Below are 22,430 nucleotides of genomic sequence, written 5' to 3'. Positions count from 1 at the left end.
TGGGTGTTCTTTGTCTGGTGTTTGTATTGTTTTATTGACGGCGTTGTTCCTGTTGTTTGGCTCCAGGCATCGAGGACCACCCGTTCGGACGAGGACAGTGACCTTGGATGGGACGCCTGGGGGTTGTGGAGTGACTGCTCGCGGACCTGTGGAGGGGGGGCGTCCTACTCACTGCGCCGCTGCCTCAACGGAGGGTAAGTCCTTCACCTGACGGGTCCCCTGTTTTAGGGCTGGTGGATCGATTCCATCAGCAGACGTCCGGGTGGACTCTCCCGCTTGGGATGTCACTAACGGGTGGATTTTAAAGTGGCTCACTCGTCCGTTACTCAAGTCACGTGGCAGAGGTACAATAGCATTTAGCTGACTACTTGATCCAAAATGACTTGTGGGGAGTTTCATATAATTGAGTAGCAAGTCGGGGTTTGGCATCTTGCTCGAGGATGCTTACAAGCAGACTGCGGACGTTGGAGTTTGAACCCACATCCTTTTCAGAGTGCAAACATCTCTGTCACGTTTTGTAATGCATCAAGTCCCCTGTGTCTTAACTGACTGGTTTATAAATAAGATCAAATTAAGGTTTTGCTGAGGACCAGGTGGCAAAACTACTCTGTCGCAACATGAACACTAATTGTTTTCAATCGTAAAAGAGTAGTTTCGGTTTTTTGGATAATTAAAATTGGTCTTTTAAAAAAAAAAATCTTGAGAAAATGTTGCTCAAAGCCCATTCTCACAGAATCAATGGCTGTTTTCGAAAATATGCAATCTTAATTTAATGGTACACGCTGAGTTAGGTGCCCGATAGACAGCATCCGTGAACAAACATTGTTAATTCACACAGATATTGATTTAACCATTGTTATTAGGACAAAAACACTGGTGACATCCTCCATTCAAACATTCTCTCCTACATAGATTACATTCTCACCTAAGTAGCTGACTGATGTCTTATCTCTTTCGGCTGCCTCCGTGTCCGCCAATTTTGATTTTCGACCGCTCCCTGCTAATTTCTGGCCAATCATAGCATCTATTCCGTGATTGTTAAAGACAAAGAAACAAACAGAGATTTGGGACCTCTCTTTTTGGTTGTTTATTTCCAAATACTAGCTCTGTTCTGCTCTTTTCAGCCCTCTCCTCTACTCTTACCTACTGCACCTCTCAAACCAATCAATAAAGGCAAATGGAAAGACAGAAAGGGTGCAAAAAGGATAAACAGAATAAGAGGAGGGGCTGATTTGGCAGTGGAAGCGTGACACAGACCAGACGTGCACTCCATGTGGACGAACAAGTGCAGCGAGTCAGGCAACGAGGGGAGGGACGGGGAACCCCCCAGAGAAGCTGGTCTGGGTCAGGAGGAGGACGCTGTCCACCAGACTTCCCTCACACTGCTAAATGCATCAGCAGGGAGGAGGAGGGCCCTACGGGAAGGGAGAGAGAGAGAGAGGCAGAGAGAGAGAGAGAGAGAGAGAGACATTGAGACAGAGTTAGTTTAAATAATAATGTATTTTGTCCAAGGCCCGTTCTTGGTGTATCTCAGTTGATTCCAATGGCTGAGAGATTCTGTCGCCTCACTGCGAATGCTAATCCTGATCCTGCCACTAACACTGTTGCTGCCGCTAATACTGTTTCAAACGCTAGCGCTGCTTCTAACACTGACACTGCTGCTGCCACAAACGCTGCTTTTACCGCTAATGCTGCTTCTAGCACTTACGCTAACACTGCTGCTGCCCCTCACATTGATGCTGCCGGCAACGGTAATGCTGCTTCTATCGCTAACTCTAATGCTGCGGCTTCTGCTAATGCTGCTTCTACCGCTAATGCTGCTTCCATTGCTAACTCTAATGCTGCTTCTACCGCTGATGCTGCTGTTATCGCTAATGCTGCTTCTACCGCTAATGCTTCTATGGCTAACTCTAATGCTGCTTCTACCGCTAACGCTGCTGCTGCTGTTGCGGCGGACATTGCTAGTGCCGCCGCTTGTTCAGGAAGTGTGACGGTTTGCAGGCTGTGACTGTCAGTTTCCCCCCCCCTCCCCCCCCCCCTCGTAACAACACCTTCCCTCTTCATTTGTTTCTATTCAGCGTGCCAAGTAGCTGGTCAACCATGAGCGAGGTGTGGAGAAACTCCTGAGCCATGGCTGCCAAAAGCCCTCAGTAACAACAGCTTTTACGGCCAGCGTTTAAAATACAATCAAACACACGTTAAATGTAACACACAGTGCCTTGTTAAAGCTGTGGCTCATTGGCAGCTCGCGGCTCATGGAATATGGATTTGCCATCTTTTTTTAGTTGCTTGGAGGAAACAATGGCAACATGAACGTCCTACTCCACAGGGTTTAGAAGCCTTTAAAGTCTGCATTTGATTGCGCGTTTTGCCATATTCCAATGCTACGTCTAACCCCCCGCTGTCACAGTTACCAGATCTGAAGTACTGTTGTGCGTCGGAAAAAAGTCGCTCACATTACAAACTATTTCGTCATAATTGTTTTTCTGTTTCCTTCCGACTCTCCGACATTCCAGCCCTTGTGTATCGCACGCGCCCGGGTTCCTTCAGAAGGAGCTTTCTTTGGGCTTGCATCGACACTCATTCCCTCCTTTGGAGCCACGCAACAATCTTCGGAGGAAGCATCTCGCTCTGTGATGCTAATTCAAAGCTGCGTATTTAGCCAGGTCCCCCTCCTCTTCCCCGTGCGTCCCACCTCACCGTTTGATGTTTGATTGGCCCCGGCCCCGGAGAGAGAGAGAGAGAGAGAGGGCGTAAAGGCTCTCTGTTCAGTTCCAGCTCAGTGAGACAGGAGGAGGAGGAGGGGGAGGGGGAGGAGGGGAGAGGGCCCCTGGTGGCCCCTAACCTCCGCTGAGAGCTTGCGGCGTCTGGAAGTGATCTGGGCCCTGATTTGTTCAGACTTCCTCCGCGCTGGGACATTCACACTCCAGCTATTAGAGGGAGGAAACAAATGGAGCTGCCGCACCTGCTGTGGCCTTCTGGGATGGGGACTGTGTTTGAGCTGGGGAGCTGGAGAGGGAGTGTGTGTGTGTGTGGGTTAGCGTTGATTGTGTGCATGTTTGTGTGTGTGTGTGCGTGCGTGCGTGCGTGCGTGCGTGCGTGCGTGCGTGCGTGCGTGCGTGCGTGCGTGCGTGCGTGTGTGTGCGTGTGTGTGCATGTGTGTCCGTGTGAGTTATCGTTAATGACTAAATGTCTGTCCGTGTGTGTGTGCATATGTAATATCATTGATTTGTTGGTGTGTGTGGGGGTTTTATCATTGTGTTTTCTGTGTGTGTGTGGGTTTTGTGTTTGTCATGTTTTGTGTAAGTATGTCTAGAAAAGAAAGAGGGGAAACAAAAGAGAAAGAGAGAGATGACCACAGCGCTCTCTCTCTCTCTCTCTCTCTCTCTCTCTCTCTCTCTCTCTCTCTCTCTCTCTCTCTCTCTCTCTCTCTCTCTCTCTCTCTCTCTCTCTCTCTCTCTCTCTCTCTCTCTCTCCTCCCACACACACACAGGGATAAGCATAGAGTGAGAGTTAAGTGTGTCCCGCCTCTGCTGCTGATGGACTCCATGTACCCCCAGCAGAGGCGCGTCGGAGACTGTTTTGTGTTCCTGGAGCAACACCTCAGAACCAGGAGGAAACGTCTGCTCCATGGAGAGTGGGCCTGCAAACGCTGTTGCTCATATGCATTAAATATGGTGGTTGACACAGTCGTGGTTTTTAGCATGCCAAGGCTCACATTCAACTATATTTAGTCTGTAATATTGCTGGCATCGCTGGAACTGCTTTGGATTCATTCTTTAGTGTTTTGTTTTTATTATCCGTAAAATAACATATTATAAATCAAAAATGTTTTTCTTAGACGGATTACTGATTTGGTCCATTACTTTTGGTCCATTACACTTGTTATTCCTTTTTAAAGACTTCTGCGTTAATATCACAGGTTAATAGCAAGTCGTTCCACACTGATTTTGGAGATATTTAATCTGGCAATTGGTATTGTATATTCGTTTATGGGATAAAAGTCTTGATGAGAATTCTAAATTGTAGAGAAAAATGTTTTTTGGTCAAGGTGCCTGATGGTTTAAAGTCACATTACCATGTCACATGACCAACTTGGAAACAGTGATGGGGCAGACAGCTCCCCATACATCAATCAGGGCTTGAAGGTTTTAGCAGGGAAAAGGTTAAGGGTCACTTCTAGTTTGCATATTCATGATTCCCCGCATTCTTAATGAAGGTCAGGATGTCAACGCTTCCATGTTCAGTACTTTACTGAAGAATCACATGAAATATAAAACAAATTAAATGTTTACAAGCTTATGGTCATAATGTAAAATATGAAATCCTTTATAACTACATTTAACTACATAATTCCTTCTTTTAGCCTTTAAAGATGGAGATTGAAGATTATTTTTGACTTGAGTGGCTTCAACATTAGAAACGATAATCAATGATACTGAAATTGTTTGTTAGCACAGCCATATTTCATCCATCACCATGGTAATTAATGACCGCAGTCTCTCATGTGCCCTTATTGGCGCTTCCCATTATATACTCAGTGCCAGACGAAAGACTCACACACAAGCATACACACCCACACACACACACACAATATAATCTCATATTTACCCATACAACATCAAGCCAACATGTGCACATGCACACAGTCAATCATGAACACACACACACACACACACACACACACACACACACACACACACACACACACACACACACACACACACACACACACACACACACACACACACACACACACACACACACACACACACACACACGTCACACACTGACGCCCCCCAGACACACACAAACCCATACCCATACTAACTTGCCCACTTAGCCCATACATGCATGTACAAGTGCACCGATACACACACATGCTCTCACACACACTCCTTTCTTGAATTGATTGATGCACATGGACGAGGGAATGCTATTAATTGGTTCATTAATAAGAGGACCTTCCCGGCTGCCTGGTTTTCCTTGGAGCTGGCTGAATGGCTGCAGTGTGGTCTTCCCACTGCCCTAAATGGAGGATTAGACGAAGCCTTTTTACTGCAGCGCAAACAAGCTGCTACCAGTTTAGACCAATGTTATTATAAGCCGTGGATAGTTTCTTTTTTTTTTTTTCATCTGCTTTTTCTAGTTGGAGCTCCCATGGCTGCTCAAACACACACACACACACACACACACACACACACACACACACACACACACACACACACACACACACACACACACACACACACACACACACGTGAATGCATGAACACACACACACACACACGCACACATGGGCATATGTGCGCATACATATGCACACGCACTCACACTTACAGAAACACACACATACAGACATTATACACACAGTCAAACCCACACATAGACATGCACACACACACACACATACACATTCATACAGAAAAAACACACATCCACACACAAACACACACACACACACAGCTTGGGCGTTGTTATTACTGCTAACAAGGTGGAACGGATTTAACAGCATGTCCACAATGTCGGGGGAGTAGCGGGGTGAGGAGGGGGGAGAAGCAGGGTGAGGAGGGGGGAGTGTAGAGGCGTGAGGAGGGGAACTTTGCCCTTGCACATATGTGTGTGTGTACGTGTGTGTGTGTGTGTGTGTGTGTGTGTGTGTGTCTGTGTGTGTGTGTGTGTGTGTGTGTGTGTGTGTATGTGCGCGCATCAGAGCCTGCATATAACATCTTCTGGTCTTTGCCAAGTTGAAGCCCAGTGGTGAAGGGCTGAGACAGCTGCCTGTTTGATGAGGTGCGCTCACCCTGACAGGTGTAGGCCGCCGCGCGTGTACGTGCACACGCCGGTGTACGTGCGCACCCACGTGCACGGATCCATCCGCAGCAGCGAGTCTGAGCGCTTTGTGTTTTTGTGTTTCACAGCGAGACTGTCTGCGTCTGTCTTTGTGTGCGTGTGTACACATGTTCGTGCCTCAATTCATTCAAGGTTTTTATAGTAATGGATAATGTTATTTTCACATCGCATATGCTCCCCAATGTAATCCATACCCCTCATCAAACTCCTGAGCTCTTATAACCACACTAAGCACCCCAGAGACAGAAAAGCTCCAGGACCGTTACGGGCATTAAACCTTCTCCTCTTCTCTTTTCAAAGTTGCAAATCCTTGTTACTCGACTAGCATCCCTTTAACCGGCGGATGTGTTGTACCACTCAAGCGCACCTGCTCAAGCTGTCTGGAGGGGCTATGTCTGTCACTTCGACTCCTTGCCGATACAACCCTTAACGTTTTTCTACTTTGCTCCGCAGAAACTGCGAGGGCAAAAACATCCGCTACAAGACCTGCAGCAGTACGGTACGTCTGGCAGCTTACCCTCTGCGCCACTCGGTCTGAAGGTCTTTTCAGCATTAAAGAGAAAATGTTATGCTTGGGTAACCCTAATCCGACTTTTTTCATTTTGAGACCGTTTTTTTTTTTTTTTTGGGACCAAGACAAATATTACATAATGACAATGATTTAAACAGCTTTTTAAAGGCATTTCTCTGTGTAAGGGTTGTTTTAAAAGCTAATGTTGGTGAGGACTGAGGCGATTCGAGCCGTGCTGGTATTGGCCGCTCTCCTGCTTAAGGAAAGCCACAGATGCTTTCTTTGGGTTTCTACGTTGGTCTTGACATTCTGGAGCAAAACGGGACCCTCCAACACAGCTGCGTTTCAGCTACCTCACTTAAAGGGAATTAGAATCGGCTGTCAGGAACTCTGCAGTGTACAGACGAGGTGATTGTCCAGTCCCTGCTACTGTTTAGTGTGTCAACATGGAGTGATTGAAGAGGGAGGGAAATGCATTGAATGAAATTAAACATGCACACATGCATATAGAAACATGTTTAAAATGTAGAAACTTAGATGTATGTATCTATGTACATAAATAAAGAAGTATACTTAAATGGAACAGACACTGTAGGAAGGAATCTAAACCACATTATCAAAATTGCAATAACTATACACACACACACTGATACCCACACTGATGATGATGGTACCACCAGTGTTTTCATCAACAGGGGATGAGTGTTCGCCCTCCCTCATGGTTTATTTCTGGCTGTACCCAAGAGTGGCAATGATTACAGCCATGTCTCTGGGGTGGGGAGAGTGCCCTTGATAATATTAACCCCATTGCTCCTCCTCCTCCTCCTCCTCTAACCTCCTCTGCCTCCTCCCCCTCCTCTTCCTTCTCCTCTCCCTCTTACTCCTCCTCTCCCTCTTACTCCTCCTCCTCCTCTTACTCCTCCTCTTTCTGTTACTCCTCCACCTCCTCCTGCTCCTCCTCCGCCTCCTCCTTCTCCTCCTCCTCCTCCTCCTACTCGCTCCTCCTCCTCCTCCTCCTCCTCCTCCTACTCGCTCCTCCTCCTCCTCCTCCTCCTCCTCCTACTCGCTCCTCCTCCTCCTCCTCCTCCTCCTCCTCCTACTCGCTCCTCCTCCTCCTCCTCCTCCTCCTCCTCTTCCACCTCCTCCTCTTCCTCTTCCTCCTCTTCCTCCTCCACCTCCACCTCCTCCTACTCCTGCTCCTCCTCCTCTTCCTTCTCTTCCTCCTCCTCCTCCACCTCTTCCTCCTACTCTTCCCCTTATTCCTCTTCCTCCTCCTCCTGCTCCTCCTCATCTTCCTCCTCCTCCTCTTCCTCTCACTCCTCCGCCTCCTCTTACTCCTCCTCCTCCTTCTCCTCCTTCTCCTCCTCTTACTCCTCCTCCTCTTGCTCTTACCCCTCCTCCTCCCCCTCCTCCTCCTCCTCCTCCTCCTCCTCCTCCTCCTCCTCTTCCTCTTCCTGCCAGACAGAAGGCAGTGGCGCTGGCAGAGACTCTTGTTTAAGTTAGCGCTCTGCGTTTGGCGGGCCTTCACCCAGGAGCAGGGGTGCTTCAAAGTTGAGCTGTATGACTAACCGTCGGTGTGTGATGGTGTGTGTGTGTGTGTGTGTGTGCACATGTTTGTTCTTGAGGGTATGTGTGCATGCGTGTGTGTGTGTGTGTGTGCGTGCGTGTGTAATGCTCGTAAATGTATGCGTCTCGGCGATAGGTCAGGACGAGTGTATCCAGGCTCTAAGGATAAGAATTACTGAGTGCTGACAGCCAGTGTTTTTTTTATTTTTTTATTGGTCCACATGCAGTTCAACATGGGAGAGCTTCCCACAAATACCCTGGACCAAAATAAGTGACCAGTAAAAATTGGCCAAATTGGACAGGCTGACCCTGAACCACACTTAGCCCTTACCTACGTTTAACTTTCTCCGTAGAAAATACCTAAAGCCTACCACTTATATCTTAATCCACACTTAACCATGTACAGCTGACCTAATCCCTTACCATAACAAATTCTGACCACACAATCTTAATCATACAGGATCATCATACCTAAGCTTAACCATTTGTAACACAACCATACACCAATTCCTGCATTCCATATCCCTTTTAATTAAAAAGAAATCGGGGAATCAAACATAGAACCACAGCCCTCTGTGATTATCATGTTTAAGGTCATGAGATGGCCATCTGCTCTGTTTATATTGTGCTGTGCTCGCTGATTGACCATGGATCTCCTCCCCTCAGCTCAATATGAGCCTCTATCCCTTCCCGTACCCCAGAAACACCACCACCTCCCCCACCACCACCACCACCACCACCACCAACCCTACCACCAGCATGCCCTCCAACCCACCGGTCTAACCCGTCTCATGCTCCCCCCCCCATCCTCTGCAGGACTGTCCGGCCGATTCCGGCGACTTCCGCACCCAGCAGTGCTCGGCCCACAACGACGTCAAGTACCAGGGCTCGGCGCGCGACTGGGTGCCAGTGACCTATGACCCCTCAGCGCCCTGCGCCCTCCGCTGCCAGGCCAAGGGCAGCGGCGGCAGCCTGGTGGTGGAGCTGGCGCCCAAGGTCCTGGACGGGACGCGGTGCCGGGCCGGCGCCCTGGACATGTGCATCAGCGGCGTTTGTCAGGTACCCCCGTCGGGTGTTGAGGGGGTGCAACGTGAACCCATCGTGCTCTGTTAGTGTCAGGATATAACTAAATAAATCCTGACACTAAATGGTAAATGGACTGCATTTACAAAGCGCTTTTTCTAGCCAGTAGCCACTCTAAGCGCTTTACAATATAGCTTAGCATTCACCTATGCATGCACATATTCACACCCTGACAACGGTGTCAGCCATGCAAGGCAACAGCCAGCGCGTCTGGAATAGTAAGGGTTAGGTGTCTTGCTCAGGGAAACATCGACACTCGCCGGGGATCGAACTAGCATGAAGGTGCTATTGATTTTAATGAAGGGGCGCAAGGGTGTTTGTTGACAAAAAGACGGCAAAACGATGTTGGTCGATTGGTTTGTCCCTTGCCTTGTTTTGCCGATGAAATGAAAATAGGATTGTGGAAGAAAGAGCTTATTTACATGTCTATGGCTTTTTTTTTTTTATCAGGGAACCATGTTGTTTGATTTTATATACTGGCTGAAGTAGTACTGTATTGTGGATAGAAAGTGGATGAATTATATTAGGCTACGGTTTGAAAAAAAAACTCTCCATGCTATCAGTCCAATGAATTGATATTTTATGAATGGGAGCCATCAAGGTCACAAAACAGCCACGGTATACTATGCCTCCTGCTCAACTCTATATCAGCCATCTCAGCATGAATCTCCATCCAACAAATGATGAAACCATTTCAACCTAAACACCTCCCCTGAACAGAACATACTTTTCAAACAATCCACGAGGACAACCTTTTTTGGTCAATACTTTATACATCACTTGACGACACCCTGGACGTCCACCAACCGTAACCACGTCCGATTTTTTCTTTCATATCATTCCTGAGCCTTGCCATGGCGGTCTTTGTGTCCGTGGCCAACAGTGTCAAGCAGCGCATGGGAATGCGGGGGTCTCATAGCTGATGTGCTCAAACCCCATACTCTTTATGCCTCGGTCCCCACAGTGCAGTAATCATGTCAAGGCTGCTATATTTAGTACGGTGAACGTTGCTGGAATCGACCAAAGCACGTCTTTTTATTTTGCTGTTGAACGGTTCCCTGTGCTGGGGGGTCTGCCGGACGATTAGACGTTGTCAGGGAAGGGGAGCCGGAGAGACAGAGCGAGAGGGAAGGGGGCTGATGTAAAAAATTGACGGACAAGCGACAGATTAGCTTCCAAGACCAGTATTTATGCAGAGTCGAGCCACTGGTTAATGTACTGGACTAAAAGGAAGAGGATAAAGAGAAATAAAAAAACGCCATTTTCTATAATAATATAGGGACCAGAGTGAGTGAGTGAGTGGCCGAGGCACGCTCGTGGAATAGCAAGGATACATGAAACAAGATTAAGGCCTGTAAAGGGAAAAGGGCGAATGCTGCTTAACTCTTAAAGAATAGGCCTTGACAGACAGGGGTTCTTCTGTTCCCGACGAGCATTAACCATGAACCATTTCCCATTGAAAATGCTCAATTTAACCAATGTCTACCACGGCAGAGGTTTGTAATAGACGAGTCTTCAGTCTGGGCCAGAGGCAGAGAAAGACGTGTGTTTGTGACACATGAAGGAACACTGCTGTTAATGTTCCCTCACACGAGGCTCGAGTGGGCCAACACCGTTTCCCCTTCCCTGCTGTCAACTCTGATTACTTTGAGGCCATCTTGACGGCATTAGAATTACCATTGACATGTTTTCCCTGTCAGAAGTGACTCTTTTGTTGCGGTCTTTTTGTTAAACTGTTTCGTCCTCAGCTATTGTCTGCTATTGTGCCTCTGCATACATACACACACGCTAAAAAAGAGACACACAGACACACACACAAGGACATACACACACACACACACACACACACACACACACACACACACACACACACACACACACACACACACACACACACACACACACACACACACACACACACACACACACAGACATAAACAAACACACTGCTGTTATTGTATTGGTTACAGTCTCCATCTGGAATGCAAGTCCATGCCAATACAGGTAGCAGGCTGTGGAGTGGTGGTCTCCATGCTTGTGAAGGGTGATGGATTGTATTTGTGCAGTGCTTTCATTTGGCTGCAGCTCTGGCTCGGTACAGAGGGAGTGTGTGTGGCTTATGTAGGAGTGTGTGTGTGGCTTATGCTCTTTATGAAGGCTACTGTTGAGCTTCCGCTGAGGTGGTCAAAAGGCTCCAGCCTTCATCTCCTCCCACTCTTTCTCGCTCTCTTTCTCATCCTCTCATCCTCTCCTCCAATCTCTCACACACTCTTTTTTCTCTGTATGTCTTCATCTCTCACAATTACTAATGCTCGCTTTTGCTCTCTATTGCCCTCTCCTTTCCTCTCTCATTCCTCATCTATATCTCTCTCCCTGTGTTTTCTCTCTCTCCCTGTCTGCCTCTCTTTCTATGTCTCACACTTACTATTGCATTATTTTGGTCTCGTTTGCCATCATTTTTCCTCTCTCTTTCTTAATCTCTATCTCTCCCCCTGTTTTTCTCTCTCTCCCTGTCTCCCCCCCTCTCTCTATGTCTCTCAGCAGCCTTGTGCTCTGGCCAAGGTTCCCCCCCTCCAGGGAGTGTCCTGGACCTGGTCCTGTGCAGTAAGACACCACACAGACAGACAGACGGAGAAAGCCGGTGAGTGTCTGAGACTGTTGCTCTCTGGCCACCCGGTGCAGCACAGCCTCAGCACTCCACCCGCAGCTAATAAGAGACATGTGCAGCACGGGGCAGCCTGTCAGACAGACACAGCAGACACAGCAGACACAGCACACTGGGGTGGAGACCTGGCCGACCCGGGAGAGAGAGAGAGAGAGAGAGAGAGAGAGAGAGAGAGAGAGAGAGAGAGAGAGAGAGAGAGAGAGAGAGAGAGAGAGAGAGAGAGAGAGAGAGAGAGAGAGAGAGAGAGAGAGAGAGAGAGAGAGAGAGAGAGAGAGAGAGAGAGGGAGGGAGGGAGAGAGAGCAGGTGAGAGAGAGAGGGAGAAGGTGAGGGAGTGAGAGAGAGAGGAAGGGAGAGCGAGAGAAATAGAGAGGGAGGGAGGGCTAGAGGAAGATGGAGTGAGCGAGAGAGAGAAGGAGAGGGAGGGGGGAGAAGGTGAGTGAGCGAGACAGGGAGAAGGTGAGGGAGTGAGAGAGGGAGAAAAAAAGAGAGGAAGAGGGATAAAGAGAGGAAGAGAGAGGAAGAGAGAAATGGAGATGGAGAGAGAGAGGAAGAGAGAAATAGAGGGAGGGAGAGAGAGAGGAAAATAGAGAAATAGAGATGGAGAGGGAGAGAGATAAAGAGCGGAGTTGAGAGTTAAAGAGAGGGAGAGAATGACAGAGGACAGATCGAGATATGAAAGAGAAGGAGTGATATGATGAAAGGGAAGGAGGGCGAGTCACAAGATGAATCGGGAGGAAGAGAGATTCAGGCACACAGAAACCCCGGTGGGCACAGTGAACATAGGTGTGTGGTGGTATAGCGGGGCTAAACTCTAGTTTGTAATGACAGAATGAGGACAGCAACCCTCCTCCAATTCTTCTCCCCATGGACCTACAAACACACTTAATATATATATATGTTTATATATATGTGTATATATATATATATATATATATATATATATATATATATATATGCATACATACCTACATACATATACACATCCATTGTTAAAAGCTGTACATTGAACCAAAGTAATTCAGAGCAAGTCTTAGTAAGTAATGTGTGTGCGTTTGTGTGTCTGTGTATGTGTGTGTGTGTGTGTGTGTGTGTGTGTGTGTGTGTGTGTGTCTGCGCATGCATGTGTGCGTGTGTAGGTGTGTGCCTGCCTGTGTGTGTGCGTGTGTGTATGATTGTGTTTGACTGCATTTTGAGGTTGTGTAAAGCTTGCATCTCGCCATGCAGTTAGACAGATGCCAGCGATAATGGCTGGTATAGGTTTCTTAGTATTCAGAGTCCCTGAAGCTGTGTCATTCAATAGCCCCCCTTAACTCAATTAGAGCTGTATCTTCTTGGTTTTCTAGGTCAACGTGTATCTTCGAGACATTTATTTTAAGTATCATACAGCTTTCTAAGCTCAGGTTAGATTTGATGCGATGGAATAACATCACATCAGTTACATCTCGTGGGTATCTGAAATATAGGTTTACTCTTTGAACGTGTTTACTGACTCATGGGTTTGAATGTTAATTGAAAGTTAATGTACAGTAATTGGTTGCACTATGTTCGTTGCTACTGTGAAATGTACTCACTTACCATGTAAAAAAAGTATCTCACCGCACAACCTGAGCGACAGACCAGAGACGAAAATGTTTCCCACAAAATGAAACTATGTGGTTGCCATCGCAGCTCAACTGTAACACGGTTACGTTTAGTCGTTTTGCACTAGCGTTTATCTACTATAAAAAGCTCTGCATGAACAGGTTTTAAAACACTGGAGAGCCTGCAGCGTAGCTACGGGAATCAGGACACAGGGTTGAGGTAAAGTCGATTATGTTTTATTAGTGGCACTAAAATACAATAGAGGTGCATCACAAGTACAACCAAGTGTATTCTAATTTCATCAGAGCTAAAGAAATTGTTTTTTATCTTACTGCATTGTTTTGTTGCGGAGTAGCGGCAGGTTTATATACAGTATTTATATGTTCACGGATATAATGCAATGGAATGAAAGTAGAGTGTATAGTGTGCACATCAATACGTGCAAAAGCAGTCGGCAACGAGTCAATGACTCCACACCAGAGTTGATGAGAACATTACTTTGGGAATTAAAAAGGAAACCACTGCTGAACCTACCTCACCTGAAGCATAATCCATCCTCCTCCTCTTGTGGGTGCAGGAGGTGGGCTGTGACCGGCAGCTAGGCAGCGGCGCCAAAGAGGACAACTGTGGCGTGTGTGGAGGAGACGAGTCTACCTGTCAGCTGGTGCGCGGTCAGGCTCTACCGCACATGTCCTCCGAAGAACGTAGGTACCGAGGGGAGGGGGGGGGGGGGACCGAAAAATTAGGGGAGCGTGCATTTTCAATTTGTCTCTTCGTCAACAAGCCATCCATCCATCACTTGTTTTTTCACTTACATCGAGTTTATACCCCAAACTTCTGGTTTGAGGGCGTTGTAAACTCAGAGGTTTAGTAGAAGCGGAACTGAACACTCACGAGGGATTTTACACCAAATAGGATTTACATTTCACCCTCTTTTTTTTAAATACAACCCTGGCCTCTACGCCAATGGCCTTGTCCTTAAAACCTCGCCTTGCACAAAGAGGTGTCATTACTGGAGAGAGGATGAGAGCAAATCCTTGTGAGACACGCCAGACTGTAGCTAACTATAAATAATACATATTTGTATTCAACCTTTATTTAACAAGGCAGACGTGGTTGAGATAAGGAATCTCAACCTTGAAAAGCCAGACACGCATAAAACTTTCAGGGGGACATCATAAAACTACAAATTCAAAGGACACAAAAACAGTTTTACTGTCAATTTCAGACAACCAAAGGTGCTTGCTGCACGACCTGGTCCAGTACGGTGTTGTCCTTCTTCATTCTATTAGAAATATCGGATTTCGCCCCTGCTCAGTTGAGTTACCTGTTGGGCCCAGTCTTGGCAGACCTCCTCGTCTCCTCCAGCGGCCCCAGAGTTGGCTAGGCCTGGCTGGGGTCCTGGCGCTGTCCAGGGCCCCTCTGTCATTGGCTGTGGTGTTTATTTATCAGGGGCCGAGCTGTTAGCGAGCATGCCATCTGGCAAACGCCGCCCACCCACACGCCGACGGAGCCGCACCAGTCACGCCTCATTGGCTTTTCTCTTCATAAATGTTATCGTCTGGAGATTGCATTCATGACCGGACCTCGGCCATTGCCGGACTTTAGGCGTGTGTTGTTGTTTTTTGAAGAGTGTCCTTGCATTTGTTCTGTGTAAACAGGGTTGAAAAGGATGTTGTAGTCGTTTGTTGTTGCATTGATTTGTGGGAGAACCGCACGACAAATGCGCTGGAAGACATCCAAATAACTGCAGGGAAATGTTTTTTTTGGATCAATAATATGCTCGTTTAGGCTTACGAGCGCCAATAAACTCGAATGTAGCTTTGATTACCGAGTCAGTCCAAAAACATGGCCGTCGGGGACGTTGATTGTTTAATATAGTCATTTGTTCAAGAATAAATGGTGTTACGGTTTGAAAGCAACATAAAAGTATTTGAGTTGAGACTTCATGGCCCAATGTTCGAGGAAACCATAATATGTGTGGTTGGATAAGTGTATCAGTGCTGCAGTACATGTTGAGAATGAAAAACAACATATTTTATGTCAGTTTTATTCATTTTTGTTGGAAGGCCTTGATACTGGATGGTACAAACCAATCCTGTGGGGACAAGAGAGAATATCTCCAGCTTTTTTACTTTGATTGAAGCGTGACAATCCAATTTCCTTTGGGGCGGAAGTCGGTTTGAACATTCCCAAGGCTGCTCAATGTTTTCCCAACTTTGAAAAGGTTAATGAAGTAGATATTGGCACTGCATATATTTGCATACTTCATTTGGGGGCCGTCCGGCGTTGGTATTGTATCAAATTCCCCGACAAGAACTTGCTTTGGCGAGCCACAGAGAATCTAAATGCAAAAGGCTTGGCTTCCCATGAAAAACAGTACTCCTGCCATCTGCAGTATGCATCTATGATGAGTATGACTTCTCACTTTAAATTATTAGGGATATTGGGAATGACAACATCAAGAGCACAATAATATTAATATTATAACAATGGCAAGTTGGTGGTCTTCAGTTCGTCCCTGGTTGCATCCTATAATAATGAAACCATGTACGATTTAGGGTAAACTTAACCTTAACCTTTTCTTTAATATGGATAACTATGTGGTAGAAGTACCTTTCTCAACCTATCTTCTGAAACGAAACTCTTGTTGAAATGTGTGGCCTAATTCTATTAAAAGAATGTCTGTTATTGCCCTTACAGACTAGAGGCTAATCCAGCAGCTTATTGCGTTTCCTGACACTGAAAAGGCAGCGGCCTGTGATGGCCAGCACAAGGCTGACTTTGTACCACTGCCATAATGGGGGATGGACTGGGTCCGTGAGCATGTGGAAAGAGTCTTTATATTGTTTTGAGAGAAGGCGAGAGAGAGAGAGAGAGAGAGAGAGAGAGAGAGAGAGAGAGAGAGAGAGAGAGAGAGAGAGAGAGAGAGCACACTGGTCCTTAGCTTTGGCCCTGTCTACCAGTTTCACTTGAGTCATCTCTCTTCTTCCAAGAATCTAACCCCCTTCCCGCCTCCAAGCACACACACACACACACACACACACACACACACACACACACACACACACACACACACACACACACACACACACACACACACACACACACACACATTCACACACACACACACACACACACACACACACACACACACACACACACACACACACACACACACTAACACACACACACACACACACAAACATACATTCTCTCCCCCACACACACACACACACACACACACACACACACACACACACACACACACACACACACACACACACACACACACACACACACACACACACACTAACACACACACACACACACACAAACATACATTCTCTCCCCCACACACACACACACACACACACACACACACACACACACACACACACAAATTCTCTCCCACGCACACGCACACCTGCCTCCACCCACTCACTTGGAACACAAGTCTTCAAGGTTGAGACAAAGAAGAAGTGCTGGAAATGTTTTCTCTTTTACTCTAATGGCAACGCAAGAACGTATTCCCGGCATTAACCCCTCCTTTTAGCCTCAAAAGATGCTTGTTTCAGCTTACCTTGGTGTAGCCCCCGGTGTTAGCCGGGTGCACTAGCCTGACTTTGATAAAGGGAGTCTCTGGGTTTGAATCAGTCATTGAGATACGCAATGACACACGGCTACACTCAAGGTTAAGAATCTAAAGCAAACTCTGTGTTGGATCAAGATGGCCATGCTACACTTGACTTGTAACAGTAAATCAAATGGGATGCAGATACACACTGGGCCAAGTGACTTGCCAAGGTCAGTTTTGTATTGTAGTGTCATGTTGTTTAACAGCTGGTCTTTCATCACATGTCAAGCCTCACATCTGCAATATGTAGCAGTCATTGTAACCATTGCTTTTGTTCCAACTAACGTCTTCACATAAGCTTTTGTTTATAATCCACCAACAGGACATATTGATTCGGTATGTGGAGAAGATCACATTTGAATTAACATTGAGGGCTTCAGTCAATGTGACATAGGGAAGGTTCAACCAAACACCTAAACAATATGTAGCCCATACCATCACACCTTCAAACTTTGAAATGATTTCCCTCTCTTTGTTTTATTCCTCTCTTCTCCCTCAGACTTAGTGTCAGTAGTCTTCTCAACCTCTCCTCTCTTTCTTTCTTTCTCTCTGTCTCTCTCTTCCCCTCTCCCCTTTTCATCATCTCTTATTCATTCTGCTCAGGAGCCTCATTTGCATATCAAAGAGTAGTGTAGTTAGAGGTAATGACCCATGGCCATTCAGTCTTACCTTGGTCCGTGACCACAGCCTTTATTTACCAGCATGTGCGCAAACACACAGACACACACACACTCACACACAGTCACACACACACACACACACACACACACACACATACACAGACACACACACACACACACACACACACACACACACACACACACACACACACACACACACACACACACACACACACACACACACGCATACACACACACAAACGCAGACACACACACACGCAGACTCCCGCACAAAGACTCATGCACACACACACACACACACACACACACACACACACACACACACACACACACACACACACACACACACACACACACACACACACACACACACACACACACACATACACACACACAAACGCAGACACACACACGCAGACTCCCGCACAAAGACTCATGCACACACACACCCACACTAATACACACGTAGCACACACACACACACACACACACACACACACACACACACACACACACACACACACACACACACACACACACACACACACACACACACACACACACACACACACACACATCCATACTAACACACACACACAAAGGGCATCACCTCCGCCCAGGGTCATGTATTATTCATTGCGTTGCTATTTATCAGTCATTATATTCAGCATGTCAATCGGCAACGGCGTTCCCTCAAGCACACATCCACTAGTCCGGCGGACCTGTTTACAATAAACCCAAAGTGTTTCCTCTCTGTTTCACCTCGCTCATTGGATGTGAAGGACGATTTTGATGTTAAACAATGAGTCTCGTTCAAACAATATTATTTTACCGCTCTCTTGACTTTGTTGTTATTGTTCCTCCCTAAATATTACTATGCAAGTACTAACAGCCAGGCATTACATCTTTGAATGCCTTTTTTTTTCACGCAAAAAGGAAACACGTTTGTCTGAATGTGTGGAGAAGGGCTTCGAAACTTTAGAAATGTAGTTCTTTGAAGGTCTTACCTCACTTCTGAGCCCCGCCCTTCCTTCTTTGGGCTGATCCAAAACAGATTTACTGCATAAAAAAAGTCTGCAATTGGACAACAGCCAACCATTCCTTTTATTCGTTTTTTTTTAATACAACAAAAAAGCAAAACACCTTACCCCACTCCAGGGCGGTATATGTTCCTACGGCCCTCCGTCTGTCTGAGTGGAACGCCTCCCAGCTCAGCCGACCTCAGGTGGGCCGTCCCTCGTTACGGCGGCGTTCAGTGTGAGGCTGCACGCCGCCCTGCAGACATCCTCCTGGTTGGAGCGCTGATAGATGTCTTCGATTACTGCTGAGGGTTTTGTGCTCTCATTCCTTGAAAGAGCCACCGGCTCCCGGCCAACCGCTGCTGAACAACACACTCATCCTCGCAGACACGCGTCGTCGTGGCCTATCGGGGGCTGCATGCTGAGCCGGGGTATGAGGGGAAACCGTCAGCGCGGTGCCAGCAGCGTGCGGCACGATTACAAGCGTTTTATTTGAGCACATTTGGTTGATGGAGGGAGACAAGGAATCAGCTGTGCTTTTTGGACTGTTCAGATGTAATATCAAATATTAGCATTTTGAAATGATGGGATTTTGCACTGTAGCGCTTATTGTTTACATGCCAGACTTAGAATGGCATAGTATGCCATGTTTTGTTGTAAATATTGTCTTGCTATTAACATCTTGATAAGCTGCACATTCACACATCCCCACACACTCGCTCTCTCACGCACGCACGCACACACACACACACACACCTACACACGCACACACACACACACACACACACACACACACACACACACACACACACACACACACACACACACACACACACACACACACATACACACACACACACACACACACACACACGCTCAGAATATTTCCTCATAGTTGTGCAAACCCTGCTCAAACAGTTGAGATGTTCCTCATTGCTTAGCGGCTGCAGACACAAGGTCTCACCAACACATTCAGACACCAGCTGTCATTTCTCTGCACCGTGAACTCACCAAGGCCTACAGTTCGTATTATACATCCCACTACCGTAAGAATCCTATCCCACAGGACGCATACGGCACTGCCCCTATGCGTCCTGTGATTTACCTCTCCGTTAAGAGTGATTTGTTTTTACAGTTATGCGTTTTCTGTTTCTGCTGTTTGGTTATATGAGTTGTGATGCCTTGACACAAGCGACTGGAGGTCAACCATAACGTTTGGGCTGTCAGCATCCTCCATCAGCGTTGTCGTTCGTGTTCAGGGCCGGGATACTCCATGTGATAACATGGCTCTGTGTTTCCCCGGGGGTAAGACATCCGGGTGTCAGAGCTGCTTGACGGGGAGAAAAAAATATATGGAGATTTGGTATTCGGATTTGGATTTTAATTGGTTTTGTTTCCCCCTTTTCTCCTGATTGACAGATTTTGTTCATGCACGATCCTCTGCAAATTGTTGACAGTGGATGTTGGTTCCAGATGCCCTTGTATGATTGTAATTGATGGATATTAACACTGCAAAACACAACTGACTGACAGGCCCATTCATTAAGAAAGATCCATCTGGAGATGGAAAGTTAATTTTGCCTCGCAAATGAAAAAAAATAACACTTTTTATTTACACACAAATATGAGGAAAATAGTATTGACCTGCAAATTTACCCACCATTTTCAGCGGCAGTTACACAAAGCTTACCTTCGTATGAACTGTTGTTATTTGCACTTTACCTGCATCAACTGAAAGAAGAGATGGATCAGAGATAACTCCCCCATGTCTCTGCGTTGTCCGTAGTCGTGAAGACGGTGATCGAGGTTCCGGCCGGCAGTCGATTACTCCGGGTCAACGCCAAAGGCCCGGGTGTGATGGGTGAGTACGCCTACAGCCAGCCAGTTAGGCCAGGTACTACTACGGGGGCGTCCAACCAACACAGCTCCAAGCAATACTCTTGAATCATTGACATGACGTGACTGCCTTGTTAACATTGCCAGACTTTTTTACTGACCGACAAATTTTGTGTGTTTTTTCGAAACTTTCCGCGGTCGATTAACCCCACGCCCTTACTATTGGTGCGTACAACGGCTTAACACCTCCCCAATGATCGCACCTTAGCAACTGACTCCGGTTTTCTAATGAGGAATTGCACACTGTTAAAATGTGCGTGATAATAACATGTTAACCCAATCTTATTTTAATATAATTAATTTAATGCATTAACGCACGTTTTTTTACTGTGATTTTGAAAGGTTTTGCTGACAGAATGTCAACATTCTGGAGGTGGTTTTTAGTTCCACTTACTTTACATTCAATTACACTTGCAGTATGGTGAATGCCTGATAACAATTGCAGTAAGTGACAAATTCCCAAATCTCAATTTTTTCCTATTAAACCCACACTGAGTGATTCAATAAAACTCCCTCAAGATCACTTGGTCTAGTTTTTGCTGATTAGGTATATTTGGTAAGAATGATAATGAGTCATTCCATTCATTTAACTTCAATTGGAATGGATTTAAAATATAATTTAAAAAGTGTTATTAATCGTGAGTTAACTAACCAATACTACGTGATTAATAGCGATATTTTATTTTTATCGATTAGCCCTAATTTTTATTATTGGTGTGCACTGCACACCCTCTCTAACTGTGCAGCTGCAGAATACAATTAAGTAGTAAAATGCTAATGCCTATATTTGCTATGACAGTATCACAAATATTGGCTAATTTGTTATTCTTCTTTTATGAAACATTATTTTCACTGCTTTTTCCTCAGCCTTGTTAGCGAGGGAGAATGCACCTGACATCACCATCTCTAATTGGATAGATTTTAACAATAGTGGAGCATGGTTGCCTTCCAATTATGAATTAACACATATTTTTACAATGTATCACGTTGCAGTGTGAATTACAACTGTGGAGCGAAAATCTAGAGTCGAGACTGCTATCTAAAATGTTGCGTCTCAATGTCCTTGAAGAGTTTTAACAAAGGCTGTACCTTTTTGGCAGCTTCTGAGTGTGCTTATTCCCTCACAGCAGCAGTGTGTGTGGGTTTACAATGGTATTACTATCTTCATATTTGGACCTGTCAATGTCAATACTCTTGCAGGGTCCATCATATTGGTAGCATTGAGCGGTTTATTCATTGTCATATTCAATTCCCTGGTCTTGTGTAAGTATATTGGCTGCAATACTAACGCACCAACCCCTCATTTAAACCACCTCAGAGCATGGACAGATTGATGGTATACTATATAATGGCCAGTATTCTTTCAGAATATAGTGCTACTTTATCACATACTCACTTTGAGGAGAAGGAGTTGTGTTTCACATGTCCTTATTGCATCTGTGAGGCAGAAAAACAGAATTAATGCTGTCATCTCAAATCAAATTTCTCCCTATCCCCCCCCCCCTCTCTCTCTGTCTCTCTCTGTCTCTCTCTCTCTCTGTCTCTCTCTGTCTCTCTGTCTCTCTCTCTCTCTCTCTCTCTCTCTCTCTCTCTCTCTCTGTGATAGTCATTGAGGCGGTGTCTATCCGAGGAGGGCGAGAGGAGGCTAGCCTGGTGTCCACAGGTAGCTACGTCATCGGGAACACCTCTCTGGACTTCCAGAGAGGGACGGACAGACAGACATTGAGGAGCCTGGGCCCGCTGGCTGGCGATTACACCATCAAGGTTAGAAAGCAAAACATTTATCGGTGATAAAAATGTCAAAACTTGCAAAACTTGCAAAATGTCAAAACAGTTGTTGAGGTTGAAGCTGAGTTTTATCCACCAACCCCTATCTATAATACCAAGTTTGTATCATTTTCCATATGGTAAAACAGACATGATTAGACAATCTACATCCAACAGACTTAAATTAAACATTGTTATGTAATGTACATT

At 46.1% G+C, this 22,430-nt stretch overlaps 1 protein-coding gene across 1 annotated transcript in view; it reads left to right on the top strand.

Annotated features, from left to right (window-relative positions):
* The window catches only part of adamtsl3 (ADAMTS-like 3), a 140,952-nt gene that overhangs the window by 61,734 nt on the left and 56,788 nt on the right, over positions 1–22,430 (top strand). Inside the window, exons 4-9 of the mRNA XM_056607041.1 lie at positions 67–194; positions 6,307–6,352; positions 8,747–8,989; positions 13,838–13,964; positions 20,344–20,418; positions 22,060–22,217. Coding sequence (XP_056463016.1) covers positions 67–194; positions 6,307–6,352; positions 8,747–8,989; positions 13,838–13,964; positions 20,344–20,418; positions 22,060–22,217 — 777 coding nt within the window. The remainder of the gene's footprint in view (positions 1–66; positions 195–6,306; positions 6,353–8,746; positions 8,990–13,837; positions 13,965–20,343; positions 20,419–22,059; positions 22,218–22,430) is intronic.

Source organism: Gadus chalcogrammus, chromosome 14 (assembly GCF_026213295.1).
Source record: "Gadus chalcogrammus isolate NIFS_2021 chromosome 14, NIFS_Gcha_1.0, whole genome shotgun sequence".
Taxonomy (NCBI): domain Eukaryota; kingdom Metazoa; phylum Chordata; class Actinopteri; order Gadiformes; family Gadidae; genus Gadus; species Gadus chalcogrammus.
The sequence above is the reverse complement of the archived record's forward strand: the minus strand, read 5'-3'. Positions and strand labels throughout refer to the sequence as shown.